This window comes from Bemisia tabaci, chromosome 4, assembly GCF_918797505.1.
Source record: "Bemisia tabaci chromosome 4, PGI_BMITA_v3".
NCBI classification, from domain to species: Eukaryota; Metazoa; Arthropoda; class Insecta; order Hemiptera; family Aleyrodidae; genus Bemisia; species Bemisia tabaci.
Window position 1 is genome coordinate 15,699,847 of NC_092796.1, and position 16,014 is coordinate 15,715,860.

Sequence of the window (16,014 nt, forward strand, 5' to 3'; positions counted from 1 at the left end):
AGACGATTATTTGTTTAATCCTCAAAGTGCAGATACTAAAATGTGGTTTTTATGCTAGTCTAAGACGAATCTTCGTGTGTTAATTCATCCGATTTTAGAGGCCGTTTAGTGCCGCCAAATTAAAAATATTACGTTCATCACTAACAGTGTTTTCATTGGAGCATTTGCCACTTACTAACATGTAACTCTCCTCATTCGTTTGAAGGCAGTTGTCATTGACCCATCATAAGAGGTAGGAAATGAGCGTAATTTTCATTAAGAAAAAAGATCTCCCATGTCAGAAAAAGGTGAGGAAACTTGTAAAGAATAGAAAATTTAAAAAATTTCCGGGAAGAATCTTTTATTCATTTCTTCAAGGTAAGATGTGGTTTCATTTACTGGACATATATACTTAAAAAATTGAGGGCAAAGAATACATAGAGTCCATCAAAATTTACAGCTGGAAAACTTCAGGTTTCTATAAAATTTTAAGAGTAATTGTACTTCACGGCCAAAAATAGTGACAATGAACCAGAAAACAATTGTCATTTACAATACTGAATACTAGGTTGATTTATGATTTTCCGACTTCTTTCAAAAGATGACAGAAATGTTGTTTCAAAGACTGAGATGTTGGATAGTTGGGAAACTTCAGAATAAAAGGTCAGTTAAAATATTTAAAAGACGGAAGGAATTTCATCAAAGCTAGTCAACAAACTTAGGACTTAAAAACCTGAAACTTCGCTGAAGGACAGTAATCAAATGATAAAACTTTCTCTAGGAAATTGAAGATCTTTCACTTAAAATAAATTACATGAGACAAGCAAAAAAAAAAAAAATAGATAAATAAAAACAGATGAGAATCCTAACACCCGAAGATAGTGCTTAGTTGACAATGATAAAGTAGAGCAAGACATTTCAAAAACTTCACATACAGCATGAAGTTTGTAAAGGGGAATGAATGACAGAGAAATGAATGAATAAAAAAATTAATAAAAATAAAAATTCTGATAACAAAAGAGAAGTTAAAAAATGAGAAAGGAATTGAGAACAAACTCTCATAAACACCTCCACAGTATGTTCAGGCTTGCATAGTGAGCGGGTTCCGGATAGAATAGTATTTACAAACCAAGAACCCACCACTCAAGACTATCAATCAAAGAAGAGTTGAAAGAAAGTGTCTCAATCAATATAGAAAGAATTATAAAAATAACAGTGGAAAGAATATTGCAAAAAATCGACTAAAAACCTATCTTCAGAAAAAATATGAAAGATCAAAAGAATTGGTGATAATAGTTCCCCTTGTTTCACTGAATTTATATTTTAGAGGCTCAAAAAATGTTTCTGAATTCACTTGCATCAAAGCTGTCAGTAGCCTAATTCACCATTCGAGCAAGATATAAATTTCCACTCATAACTAGTATCATGGAGGACACCAAGAGAGAGTTAAAAGAGGTGGGGAAAGTCTGATAACATTCTTAGTATTAATACTTCTCTGAAAGTTAAATTTGCTTAAGATACAAGTTTTTACATTAATGTTATTGACATGTTCTAAATAACTTAGGACAGTATTTTATCATTTAGTAGACAAGATAAAATATTGACGCAGTGCACACTCTCTACCACAACTCACCGTCTTTTTCTTTAGCAGGAACTTCAATCACACGAGGCTTGTCAATTACTCTGGCTGTTCTATTACCTTTCTCAACAATGCCAATAATCCACGATTGGTAACCTTCTTGCTTTTCAATATCCTTGCAGTAAGCTGCAGCCTGTTCTCGGGGCAAACAGATCAACAAGCCACCAGATGTCTCAGCAGCGTTTCCTTGAAGGAGGTGGAACATGTTGCCGCAGGCTTTAGCAACAGCGGCCATTTTAGCGATGACAGGCAAGTTGTGAATGACGAAGGACACTTCATTCTTTTGATTCTTAGCTAGTGTTTGTGCGTGACCTAGAAGACCAAACCCTGTCACATCCGTAGCACCATGAGCATTATATTTATGCATTAGTCTTGCAGCAGTTCTGTTGAGTCTTGCCATTGAGTCCATTGCTCGCTGGTATGCTTTCCGAATGTCTTCGTCTGAAACAACAAGCTTGATACGATTCCAACGTTCCGGAATGTCAAGCCACTGGTGAGCGTTGACAGCAACTTGTGTCCCTAGAGGTTTTGTGAGGACCAAGACATCTCCAACAACTGCATTATCTGGCACAATATATTCGTTAGGCTGACAGATGGTTGTGGCAACTCCACCAATTGTGCACCATGGATTCACTACAGTTTGACCACCAGTAACGTTCGTACCAGCTTCTACAGCAGCATCCTTGAAGCCTCTCATGATTAATGGAACAACAACATCTCTCTCCTTTTCCGTCATTTTAGTTGAGACACCCAGCAGCATCAGCATATTATCACATTCCGTCACTCCCATTGCATACAAATCGCTAAGTACATTCGAGCAGGCAATTTTTCCTGAAATCGAGAGTCAAAAAGAATTAATCAAGTATTTATGGATCAGTCTTCAATCAATTTGAAAGCCATTTTGATTCAAAGACTGTAAGTTATTTCTTTAAACAGCTACGATGAATCTACCTGAATTCAGGGGGAAGTAAAAACTTTTTCACATCAAATAACTAAAATGATGTCTTGAATGTGTGACGTACACTAAGCCTTCTGCAATCTAAATTAACATTTTTGGGAACTGCGTAACTCAGGATGGCAAGACCTAATTTCTGTGAGATACTTCGGGTGTAATACGCAGAGAGAAATTCCAAGTGGCTTAGAGGAAGTAAGTATGGTTTAAGGAAGGTAGATTCACTGACAGTTTTGACTAATGATGGATATTGATTTGACAAAAAAAAAAAGAAAAAACTGTTGTTGTTTTGGCTGGAAATCGTTCAGTGCCTTGAAAATATTAAAGGTCTTTCTGCAAGTATGGCAAACTGGTACTTCTTTTTGTCTGATCTCTTTTGTTAATGATCAGGACAATCTTGCTAAGATACAGCGTCTAAAATACGGCACAGGTACCTTTTTCATTTTCTTTTTAATAACTCATTACTGCTTAAACCTTTATTGGTCTTCTCTTTGAGGCTGCTAACATCAATTACAATACCCAAAGAGCGAAACCCAGTATCTGTTTGTAACATTGCTGACTTCCTGTCATAATTTATTTTTTCTTTAGAAAGCTAATCAACGAAGCTTCTTGAAAACTTCCTTAATTTTTCTTCTCCATTGGCTGAGTAATATGTTTTACTGTCAAGCAATAAAGTTGGCTTGATTTCCTTTGATTAAATAAAAAAAAAAGAAGTGGTTTCAAAACATCACAATGGAGATACGAGGTTTCACAATTCGGCCATTAGTATGCTTTTAAGATATCCTTTCTTCATGCAGGTTCACTTGCTTTGCGTCCCAGACAAAATGGAAAAATATTCCTCATTTTTTGACACGGTTAAACTAATTAAGAAGTAAGAATTCATACATGTCTAAGGAATATAATGCATAAATAGAACAAAATATATGGTTCCTAAACTTATGAGAGATATTTTTGCCTCGTTATTACAATTTAAAAGATATCAACAGAAATTCTGGTAAAATTTTTGGTAGAAATCTCCGCAACAGTAAAACAACATTTTCCGGAAAAGCTTGTTTTTCGATTTCTCTGACACTAAAATCGCTTGCAAAATAAAATTCCCTGACATGCCAAATTTTTGCGGATTCCCTGACGTTTTTCCTGATTTCCTTGACGCAAAAAAAAAAAATTCCCTGACATTTTCCGGATTTCCAGGTCACTAGACATCCTGAAAACCAACAGACCAATTTGATGCCGACAAAATGCCGGTCTATAACAATATAATAATTCCAACTCTGAGGTGAACATTGTGATGAATATGCATATCCTGCTCAGCTGCTAGCATCCGTTCATACTTACGATCGTCTTTGGCCAAAAGAAAATTGCATCAGACAGCAGGCATGATATTCTTTCCTGAATTTCAAAACTGAACAGAGGTACATGATGACAATCTTCAGTAAAAATTAAATTGGTGTGCTCTGTTCAAACTACATTGTTTGATGATATTTGAGGACTGTATGGCACAAACAAAGCCACGTGCAACAGTTTTTTTGAGGAGTTGGAGCCAACAAGCATTCAGCACTGTGAGTGCTTAGCAGCCTACCATCTCTTTTTCCTCATAACGTAGTGTAGCAATTGACAGCATCAGTACTGACTGACAGGCTAAGGAGGTTCCTACTGGTAGCGCAAGTAGACTGGGGTATCATCTCTTTGTTGCCATGTGATAACACTCCAAATTTTCAAATTAATTTTTCAAAGCACTTAAGGCCAGAACCCATAGACTTATTTAATTGACAAGAGCCACATGTAATTGTGCCTCTGGGCAAGGAATGATACGATGAGCTCCACTTGACCAATATGTTTAGTGATATTTAAATAATTTATCAAAAAAAATACAAGATAGACTGTGAATTTGGTGCCCAGGTTAGAGCTGACTTTAAAAGTTCATGCTAGTTGATAAGGTCATATAAAGCTTGAACAATCAAATATTACGAGCAGCAATAGCTGAGCAACATCATATAATTGAGTGAAAAATAATTGACGTTTGAGCATTGCTACAGTGACAATGCTTTTATATCCTTGCACTTTCATTTAACTTCTTCTTAAAAATAAAATTAATCATAACATTCTTCCAGATATTTGGAAAAGTAATTAAAAAATAAATATTTTAAGACCTGACCAATTTTTAGGCAAGATATGTGATGGCTAAATGGATATTGGAATTGAATAGATCTTAGCTTACCCATCATGTAAGGATCATCAACTAGTGGGTAGAAGAAGTCAGTGGTCTGAACTAGTGACAAACCTCCATGCCTCAGCGGTGTAACAGACGCATCCATTCCGATACCTGTGCGAATAATATCTATCAATAAAGTCATAATTACACAATTATCGGTCAGTAAGGTTAGATGGAAGCTAGCAGGTTCAACTGACGCACGATGTTTGAATTCAAACCAGAGTTGGGTTAGTGCATTTCATCTTATCATATGATTTACAGAGCTGGCCATTTTCAATTTCCACTAGGAAAGACTTCGAAATTTCTTGAAACACTATTATTTCTATCGGGTTAGCAAATAATAAGTGCAAAACTTGTCTAATCGAAATATGAAGTATTTTGAGCTCTTTTTAATAAGTTTGAAAAGTAAAAAAGTTTGCTCTTTTTGATATTGAAAAATTACTAAACTTGTGGAAATTTTGGATTTTCTATTCCAGTGTGAATATACTCTGTTTAGTGGAAGGTAAACGCACAGTGTTGCCAAGTTTTTCCATGAGCACTTTTTTCTAGGTAAGAAAATCACACTAAATTTTCTTCTTGTTGCCGATAAAATTTGGTGTATTTTCAACTGAGTCTCTTTAGTGATTTATTTTTTACAAATGAGGGGGGAAAAGGAGGAGGGAAAAAATCCTGGGGAAACTACGAAGATGTTGTACGGCAAACTTGAGATATTCTTTTCGTTGGGTAACTACGTCACAGCAGCTTTATCAGATGATCCATGTTCCGAAGTTATAAACTTATAGACGATAAAAAAATAAATCAATAAAACTATCAATATTAAATGCCTTCTCACACATGTAAGGCAGTTATTCTGAAAAGCTCCTAAACTCTGGTGCTGAATTTCAACATAGTTACGCGAGGAATAGCCCTCTGGTTCTCGTGCATGGATTGATGAATTTGAAAGATGAGAACTGATATAGAAATTGATGGCTGCAAAATTAATTCACCGGTACATTCGCTCTGTAACTTCTCTAACCTCTACTGACACACAAAAGTAGGTACAACAGATAAATAATGATTATAAACTAGAGAATAGACACAATAGAAGATATCTAGAAGAAAGAGGGTGAGAGAAAGGAGGCATTAAAATATTTTGGAGCCGTCCATAAATCATGCAAGACTAAAAGTCAGGGTTTTGGGGACACCCCTCTCTTTCCAACACACGCTGAAAAAAGTGGAAAAAAACCCTTCATAAGAATAAATAATTAGAAACTCTTATGATGGAACTAATTTAATGCCAAAACTGGCAGCTGCAGAGATGCAGACATGTGCATTTGAAGGGCTGTGAACTTGCTTCAGTACTCATCTGTGGGAAAATACTTTGTGGAAGACATTGAAAAAATCTACAAAATTATGCAGGTTTGCAGCATTGACACACCGCAACTATGCTTGATTAACTTCATTATCAAATGTAGAGTTGGAAAAAAAATGTTGTCCAGCAAGACAATGCAAATCTACTGAGATTACGGACTTAAGTAATACGATAGACCACGCGCATATTTGACCAGTACATATCACCTCAAGTTCTAGTATAGTGCTAAGGGGTTGGAGCTGCCAAGAGTGACACTTTAATGGCTGTACTTTCGACACATGGGTAAGAGTACAAAAGTTAATCTCATTCATATGTTGACAGAGAAATAAAGCATGTTCAAGTAGGTACATGAAACATAGGAATGGGTTGATCTCTCACGCTAACCTCAGAAAAAGTATTGGGAACATGAACTAACATCGTCTGATACAGACGAGGAACATCGCTCAGAGAAACGGCTAGTTCAATAGTCAGTTATCGACACATTCCTCATGAGTGATGCTTGCGTCATAAACTCATGTTCACACCCATTGTATTTCAGAGTCAGTCTTGCCTCATTTATCCGTCATTGACTTGGGAAACCATGCGTAGGGAGATGCAATATAAGAAGACAGGGTATTAGATTAGAGAATGGAAGGAGGTGAACATGGTGAAGACAAATTCTTACCGATCCGGGGGATGGCCATGTGCATGAAATGTGCGTGCTCATCTTGGATTGAACTTTCGTCATGTTGAAGTCCCTCCAGGAGTTTAGATAAAACTTCCTGGGGGACCTTACACCCTCATCCTTTTAAATCAGCAAAGCGAGTAAGACGGAAAGTGGCCTCCAAGTCATGAGCAACAGGATCAAAAGGTCTTCTTAGAGCCAAGGCATTGGGGTTGCCACCTAGTTCTAGCTGCACGGCGCTAAGTGCATCTTGACTTACGGCGGTGGCGTGAAGATCAGCCATCATGAGTAACGATTAACACAATAAAACCGAAAAAGAAGGAGCAAACACTGAACTGCAGAGGAATTTCGAGATTTGCTGCCTCAAAGAAGCCGGCACCAAACTACGTACGGAGAACACAAAACATACATGAATACAAACAACGGGACGAATGTGATTGGTCGAAAGTTGGCGGGTCTGGCCTCCCAGTAGGAGCAGAAGATGCGTCTCCCTGAAAAATTCCTTGATTTGATTGACAGATTGTGAAAAGGTTTCTGAATGAGTTGAATAAACTTTTTTAGAAATGTTAGTACATAATTGTACTACTGTTTCACAGTCTTTAGTGCGAGTAGCTTTTTTCACGCATTTTCTGACGTTGTTTTGATTTGTCGTTGAAAATCTCGGTAATTTTAGCAGCGTGATTGCCATTGCAGTTTAGCTAAGTGGACTTTTTTTTTATATTTTAGCGAAATTTCAGGTAGACATTGTTTTACTTCATAAGTATCTTCTTTGTGCTATAGTGGTCTTCTTTTTTACAACGGTCAAATGGCTAAAAGGAAGTTTGAAGATGCCGATCTCGAAGAAGTTGATGATGACTGGAAGAATAAGCCTCTCAAACCTGAAACAAAACATTCTTTAGATTCCGATGAGGATGATGATGATGTTGATGAAGAAAAATATAAAATCCTTCCGCAGGATGACATCGAAGGTATTTTGATTTGACACATTAGTTTATCGCTGTACTTTCCATCTCTCTCGTAGGACTGATAAGAATGTAAGTACAGTCTAATAAGAGTCTTGAGACAGATAATCCTCATAGTTCCGCACAGTGCATTTTGATCAGCAAAGTCCTTTAGATTAGAGTCTAAACTTTAGATGTTATCTACTCACTTTTGTAGTAAAACACAAGTTGTGTCATGTCGGTGCTTGTTTCTTAATTCAATGTCAACACGAAGACAGCAGAACCTATATTGCACAACTTCAAAAGTGCCCCAACTCATCAGCGGCCCGATTATTGCAACTATGTCGGCCCGACACGACAAGACATAGCCCTTTCCTAACTATGTACTATATTGCAATTCGATTTCTTTTCGGGCTGTTTTAAAATTTGAATAATTGGTCTGCTGGCATGGACTATAAAACACTGTACCAGGTTATGACATCGTAAGTATTCCAATCATCTAGTTTCCCTGCCAGATCATTATGGAGATGAGCAAGTGACCATGGTTGCGCCCTGCTTGTCGTCTGTACAGGAAGGAATAAAGTGCTTGTGTCATATTTCTTGTATTTGCTTGGACACGTTTAATTTCCAACAAGTAAAGACAAAATCTTTTAGAGACAGAAAGTGACTAAAATCTAAGGTATGGATTTTTCAACTTTCGCTTTTCATTTTTGATTTTTTCCTATCAGAGTCATGATGTATGCTACTCTCTTGCATGGCAGCTTCTTTCGATTGAAGCGATGAGATAATCATCTTTTATCATTACTCACAAAATTTTAGCAAATTTTTCTAAATTTTAGCTCCTAGAATTTTTTTTTTGATGCAGTTTCATAATTACTGATATTGCATTTTTCAGGCCAAGAAGCGGGCGGTGTGCGCCAAGAGGGTGATGTTCAGATCACACCTTTTAATATGGATGAGGAGCTAGAGGATGGACATTTTGACACAGATGGAAACTTTCACTGGAAAAAGGAGAAGCTTTTGAAGGACCACTGGCTAGATAATATTGATTGGGTTAAGGTAATTTCATTTTTCTTTGCAATATTAGAAGTGTCGTCAGCTAAGTTGACGGTTGTTTACTTTCGGTTTGCAGGCGTTTTCGTGTCACTACTATCCACATGAAAACATCAGACTCTCTCAGAAGCAAGAACACAAGCTTAGAAAAGTTTTTTAATACTTTCAAACCCTATAACACTTTAATTTGTAGCCCCACAGTAATCACAACCACAAAAAAGTCGCAAATTATAACTGATAAGTAGCTTTTTTACGATACGATCATGAGATTGATGTTTTCAATGTGGATAGTAGCAAACGCTGTTTTGTTCAGAGGCTCAAATTCGTCGTTGGCGCTTGCAAACCAAAAGTAAACAACCGTCAACTTAGCCGACGACACCTCTATTCACTTATTCCGTCAAAATCAGTTGCACAACCTCTTAGAGTTTTTATTTGGGCCAGCATTTGGCAACAATGTGAAGTCACCTCAGATCCAAACAATAACAAGAACATAACCTCATTCTACAGTGATTGTCAGTTTGTAGACTTCTTAGAAAATAATAATTACTTCGTGGTAGTTCTAAAACTTGTGTGTGAACTTCCCTAATTTACAATGCAGGCTAATTTAAACGGTATAAGTGATGATTATGATGAGATTTCATCACATGTTTATTCAAGTGAGAATATCCCTGGAGTCGGTTGCAACCTAGAGCAGTTCGAAACTCAGATTTGTAACACGTGTGAATGCTTTCCAGAAGACTGTTGCCCCGAAAATAACTGCTCCTGCATCAAATTATCACATGGTGTAAACTATGAATTATATAGGGGCACCAAAACAGTTTCAAACACAAAACTAAATTCCACCCCCTGTAGTTCATACTCAATATTTGAATGTAATCAGATGTGCTCCTGTTCTAATTCTCCATGCATTAATCGACTAGTACAGTTTGGTCCAAGGAAATCTTTATATTTAAAATCCTGCCCTCAAAAAGGTCTGTGTTTATTTACTTCACTGCCGATTCTGAAAGGTGAATTTATTTGTGAGTATGCTGGAGAGGTCATATCTAGAGCTGAAGCTAAACGACGTTTGGATTTGGACTCAAGATCCAGTAAGATGAACTATATTTTCTTCCTTCGCGAAAATTTCACCAATGAAGTGGTCGAAACCATTGTTGATCCATCGTCTATCGGCAACATTGGAAGGTACATAAACCACTCTTGCAGTCCTAATGCAGCTATAATACCAGTACGAGTTGATTCTGTGGTCCCAAAATTAGCAATTTTTGCAAAATCTGATATCATGGCAGAAAAAGAAATAACAATGAGCTACTCGACAGGAGCCTCATCCATGGTGCATTCTTTGCCGCAAGATCTTAAGCCCTGTAATTGTTTGGAAGAAAATTGTGTGAAATACTTACCAAATGATAATATTTTCTAAAGGTAAGTGTTCTATATTCTAACACAGTCCTAGAATTTTCTCTACTAACCCCTCAAGTCTCAGTTACAACTCACTCTTAATTGGGTATTCACTCAAATTCTTTACATGAAAGTCCGCTCCTGGTGGCAGACTGACCCGCTGTGTCAGAATATGGGCTAACAATGGATAGTGCAAGGCACAGAGGGCCTGCAAGGACAGCACCTACCCCTTGCACCGCTTCTTGGAGAATTAACCCATCCCCTACCCTGTATCTGATATGCCTCATCACTGACGAGGTGGAAAGTTGCCAAGTCAAGGCTCATCAGCTAGGCCCTGGTGAGCTCGCTGAGGGAGTTATGCTCCTTAATCTGGATTCACCCATTCTCAAATTCTCTTTAAATTTTACCCTTTTATTCTATTTTTTCATGAAATCATGAAAAAAATGTCGACCCTCTCCCCACAATCCAGGGTGTTTAGAATATACTATGTAAATGGGTATGTTCAATATAATATGTTTATGCTCCATTACAAACTGATTAAAATTTGAAGCTGATCTTTTTCCCACTGCTACGCCATAACTATTCTTCAATCCAATGAGATGGATTAGATTGGCAACAGCAGAGAGGAGAATGAGAATTTTTCCCTAACAAATTCAGAATTAAAATTAGTTTCAACAACATTTTTTAAGCATAGCCCCCCCCCCCCTCCCTAATTTGAGCGTGATTTTTTTCTTTCTTTAGCCCATATGTTATGTTGCAAGAAACAGAACGAACTTACTCAGAATGTGCTCTTCATTGATTGTTAGATTTTATGAAAGTATTTTATTTAAGCAAATGTAATTTTTGTTGTTGTCTGTCATAGATTCGAAAGGGGGATGAAAAGGCACCTGCCGACAAAGGTATTGCTGATAGTGATGATAGTGAATCGGAGGAAGAACCTTTTGACTCCGTAGCTGTGTATAAGAAAATATTGCAGTTAATGAAACCAAAAGAAACTGTTGCTGGAGCTTTGCGGCGACTAGGTGAGTCAATATGCATTATTTTCATTACGAGTGAATGTCCGCTGACACAGCAGTCTCATTGTAGAAAACTCAAAATTGGGTCATTAGCACCATTTATTCAAAAAGTGTCTTATGAATTTTTTAGCAATAAACGCTCAAAATTGAGAAACCGATTTAGTGTTTTGTGTTTGAAGTACCTACGCATTCCCCAATTTTTTTTTTTTTAAAAAAAAACCAGTGCCTTTAATGCTTAAAAATGGTGGGTTGTAATGCGACTTACCACCCTCGGAAGAAGTTTATTATATATTATTTTAGATACTGAAATCCATTTGCTCATATATTTGTCATTTAAGTCAGCTGTCATAATCAATTATTTTGGCATTTGATTCAACTTCTTAATTCCTCCCTAAGGATGAATGATATTAAATTTTTGAAATATCCAGCGTCGCACGCGTAGAAAAATTACGTAAGAGCGGAAATGATTTGGCAAAGCAACCATGTCACGTTTTTCTGTTGTTTTGCTTTCAATGTAACTTTGTTGCATTTTTCAGACTTAATTCATGAGCATTCCTCTAGTTCTCTGCTTCTAATGGAAAGATAGTCAGATTTTAATAAAACTCACAATTTTTTCAAGAAAGAATGTTTTTGAGATATTTGTTTTTTTAATGATAGAAAATTGAATCTTCGCCACTTTTTCAAGGAAGAATGTTTTTTAAATGTTTGTTCTCTTAACGAGAAAATTGAATCTGATTAAATTCCAAGTACCTTATAAATATTGTGATCTTTTGCTTTAAATTTGTTTTCCATACTATTTGACTGTTGTTCTATTAACTAATGAATACGTTATAGGTGGCAATAAATCCATGTCAGCATCAGAAAGGTGGAAAAAGAAAAAAGCTGGACTCAAAGAGGAAGAAAATGCAGACAAAAAGAATGTCACCCTTTTAACCGAACTAGCAAATGATTTACTTACGCGTACTGGCAACATGGATATATATCAGGAGACCTACGAGAAAATATCAGAACTGGTTAGTGTATAATTTTCTTTGTTTTTTCGAATTGTAACATAGTTTTTAAATCTTGGGCAAATTTAGAAACTGTAAAAAATTTTAAGACTAATTATTTCTTGAAGGGAACATTTCTAGGAACTGTTTGAAAATTTTGTCGCTCAGGTAACTTTCAACAAAATTAGCCTCCTACCAGGAATGCCAATAGCATTGTCATAGGGACCAACAACAATTGCCCACTGGGCAGAGTACAAAATTGAGGCATCTTGAAGCAAAAGGAGCTAAGTCCATTTTGCTTCAAGATGCCTCAATTAAGCACCATAATACATGTTTCTTTATTGAAATTTTAAATAGAAAACAATAGACGCATTGAAACTTACCAAATTCAATTCAAGGGTAAGAAAATAGCGTTTTCTATGTATGTGAATTCACGCTTACCGCTCACAAAAAACCAAGGTCTATTCAAGTCAAATCAAACACTAAACTAATTTCAGTTTCCTTTTCCCTGATTTTTTTTGGATAAGATTAAAAGTGCCTTGCACCAAAAGAGGATGGAAATTTTTGTGAAACAAAGCTCCAGTTATTTACTTCATATTTAGGTCGTTTTTTAATAGCTGATTTAATCCATGTTGTTATGGTTTTTCAACGGACTAGAAGTTTAAATTTACTATTCACAAATTAAACTACAAACGTTGTGACTTAATTTTGGAATGCCTCTCTCATAATCTAATATTGGAAAGTTCCAATATCCTCAATGTGCTCTGCATGAAATTATAAGATTAGGTAACGTCAAAAAAAGTTTTGTCGTTTTAAAAGTTATTCAGACTCTGGTTTAAAAAACGCCTAATTGATTGTTGTCTCTATCCTTTTTCAGGTAAATAAAAGTGAAAAGAAAAAAAATTCAAGCATTTACGAAGATGCTGCAGATGATGGCCTTGACATGTACGCTGATGATTTTGGTGAAAAGGAAAAAGCCAAAATTACCTCCTCCACAGAAGCACCTGATGATCAGAATGTTACAAATAGTTCAGGCCAAAGTACAAGTAAAGATGTTACCAGCAGCACTCATAAAGTTGAAGGACCTCCAGAAGCATCCAGCAACCCCACCGCCGATCAAGAAATGATAAGTAAGTCTTCTTAAAATTGGTCTCAAAATTCTATTGAAGGTTTTGCCGCAGGAACTGGCAGGTTAGAAGCAGCCTGCTTGCCTTTCTTGCCTTCCCATGCGCCAAATAGGCCTCAAAAACGGGCTTTGGCGCCTGAAAATTGGAGGGGCTGGGCCATCGTCGCGCCTAACAGGGGTCGATAATCTTCCAGATAGCATGAAAAGTTGGAAAGTCTGCAAAATCTTGGAATGCCGCTGAAAAATAAAGATCAATTTATTTCCGCGCAATTATGATTTTGTCATCTATCTTAATCATTAATCATTCGATAATTATGTATAATACAATACTACCTGACAAACAAGCTCTCCTATTTTCACTCATACTTCACAAAAAAAAAGAACGAAAAAAGGTCATAACTTTTCTTGGAAGGTGCTCAGCAAGCTTGGAAGATTCTCGACCCTTGGTGTCAAAAGAAGTTGACACATCTCATTGATTCCTTCAAACTTGCTATTATGAAACAGCGGTGGCGCATGATATGTATGCAGAAACTTATTTTCTTTGTGTAGTATATGTATACCTTTTATTTTGTTTACAGGTTCGAATTAATTTGTGAAGTTGTTTCTAAGGATTAGAAATTGGCTGTTAAGATCTCCAAGTTCTGGCTGAATGTCAAAGGTAATTGAGTCTGTGTCTCTGATACTTGTTTTCACTCACACTTCTGTGTGTTTCAATAGGTATCAAGGCCTGCACAAATTAAGTTTTCCGTTTGACAAGTCATGTTCATCTTTATTTTTATTTATATTGAAGTAACTTATTTACTTTCTAAGGGTACATCATTTCAGTTAATCATACTTTTTCCTCAGCACTTACTTTTGCCAGATGTTACCGTGCCTTGTGCCTAGTTACACTCTGCCAGTAATACTGCACCAAGAGGGAAATTTTTCAAGTAATTGAATAAATTAATAGCTTTGCAGACTTCGCTGAAATTAAACTATCTTGTTTAAACACTGAAATATTTAAGCCTTCCTATTGTGTTTGTGGTCTTGTGTTTGTAATTGTTTCATAGATATTGTTTTTTTAAAAAAGGAAAAAATATATACACTTTATGGTTTAAATTCCAGTGAAGTTTTCAATTTTTTTGTTGAAATTTTACTCTCAAATTTTTTCCCCTGGTGCTTTCACCCAGAATTATTTGAAAACCTTGTCCCAGGTGTAGAAAACTTTGCCTCTGAAAATTATTTAAAATTGATCAGCTTCGTCTGTCATGGATTCGGGTTTTGATAATGATATCTAATAGGTAAGCAAAAGAAAAAAAAAAATCTGCCACAACTCCCAGTCATTTTGTGTTGTAAGGTGCATTGCCAAATTTGCCAGTGAGCTTGCTGGTACTACCTGTTAACATCTTTTTTTAGTCTGCTCACAAAGTTTCTTATCCTTCCGGCCTTTCTCCTAAGGCCGGAGAGCTGGTGAGCAGAGAAACACAAGTGTTCCAAAATAAAGTGCATCAAAGGATTACATTCTCCATGTTTTTCAAATGACAATATCTCTATGAAAGTTGTACGCAGAGATTCAGCTTTTAAACAGGCCTCATCATTTTTTGCCAGACTCAAAGTTTCATGCATCAAAACCCAATCCTGCAGAATTTAAAACTGGCCTCTCTACTAAGCTGAACATGAAAAAGCCTATCAGAACTACTGATTTTATTTGATCAATATAAAAACATGACTCTTCAGGGATGCAAAAAAATGTTTGATCTCGTCATCCACATATTGTAGCAAGCATTAACCAAATCTCAGGCCACAAGGCAATACTGAGAATAAACCATCTTTTTATTTCCTTCAGAAAATACACCCTTCTTTCCAGTTAGGCGATTTAGAAATTTTGCACTTAAGCAAAAGCGCCGGGTCTCGAGAAACCATAAATGCCTTAAAATGTTTGCACCCCTGAGATTATCTAGGGAACAGGAATATATTTCGCACATCAATCTTAAAAATCATTTAAACAATGGCATCATGTACAAGTGAGTAGATCTTCACAGTAAAAATACCAAGTCGGTCAATCTTTATTTATTTATTTATTTATTTTTTTTTTCTTTGTAGGTTTTGTAACTGCCAGGAGTTCTTGCAATTCTTGTAATGCTCATCCTTATCTCTGTATGACAGCACTGCATAATTTATCTGTCTCCCGCCACAATTGGATTTTCCCCCGAAGCTATGAGGAGGCATCTATGAACGTTTCAGAAATTTGTACAAAAAATCTCAGATAACTAGGGAGTGCCAGAAATTTTGAGTGCTGGAGGCAGGTCCAATGATATCTGGTAAGTTAGGGCAATTTTATAGGGGATTTGAGATACCAGGAATATTCAGATGTACGGGTGTTATTGGCCAAAGGGCTCCTAGGAATTAGACTTTGTTTAGTCTGAAGAAAGGGGGTTGCATCCCGAACACACAAAACTGAAAGGAAGTACTGATATTCTTAAAATAATTGCATCAAAAGCATTTGTCGGCCTCCTATGGTGTAGTGGTTGTAGCGCTAGCTCTATGACCGGGAGGTCCCGGGTTTGATTCCTGGCCAGGCGACCCGTATTTGATGGTCTCAAATAATGGATGTAGGGACGGGACTAAAGCGCAAGGATTAGCCCTTGTGGGCTATTTGAAGTAGTACAAAAAAAAAAGGAGATCCAATTTTTGCTGAGGGAGGATTACACCTCTCGT

At 36.6% G+C, this 16,014-nt stretch overlaps 3 protein-coding genes across 4 annotated transcripts; 2 read left to right on the plus strand and 1 right to left on the minus strand.

The window, feature by feature from the left end:
• Positions 1-323: 323 nt before the first annotated feature.
• Positions 324-7,227, minus strand: Sps1 (inactive selenide, water dikinase). The gene is made up of 3 exons (XM_019047415.2): positions 6,798-7,227; positions 4,789-4,893; positions 324-2,449 (listed from the first exon to the last, which is right to left on the minus strand). Exons 1-3 carry the CDS (start codon positions 7,081-7,083, stop codon positions 1,599-1,601), a joined length of 1,242 nt encoding a protein of 413 aa, XP_018902960.1. The 5' UTR covers positions 7,084-7,227; the 3' UTR covers positions 324-1,598.
• A 219-nt stretch (positions 7,228-7,446) lies between these two features.
• LOC109034334 (CD2 antigen cytoplasmic tail-binding protein 2 homolog) lies at positions 7,447-15,589 on the plus strand. 2 transcript variants are annotated; one of them, XR_011899710.1, is made up of 7 exons: positions 7,447-7,765; positions 8,634-8,797; positions 11,049-11,208; positions 12,037-12,215; positions 13,069-13,321; positions 13,896-13,975; positions 15,400-15,589. XR_011899710.1 is itself a non-coding variant. In XM_019047416.2 (6 exons), exons 1-6 carry the CDS (start codon positions 7,603-7,605, stop codon positions 13,904-13,906), a joined length of 930 nt encoding a protein of 309 aa, XP_018902961.2. In that variant the 5' UTR covers positions 7,448-7,602; the 3' UTR covers positions 13,907-14,415. The 2 variants fall into 2 exon arrangements, 1 of the variants encoding a protein (XP_018902961.2); XM_019047416.2 differs by lacking the exon at positions 15,400-15,589 and having other exon boundaries at positions 7,448-7,765; positions 13,896-14,415.
• Positions 8,804-10,944, plus strand: LOC140223706 (histone-lysine N-methyltransferase SETMAR). The gene has a single exon (XM_072299422.1). It carries the CDS (start codon positions 9,384-9,386, stop codon positions 10,206-10,208), a length of 825 nt encoding a protein of 274 aa, XP_072155523.1. The 5' UTR covers positions 8,804-9,383; the 3' UTR covers positions 10,209-10,944.
• Positions 15,590-16,014: the final 425 nt, after the last annotated feature.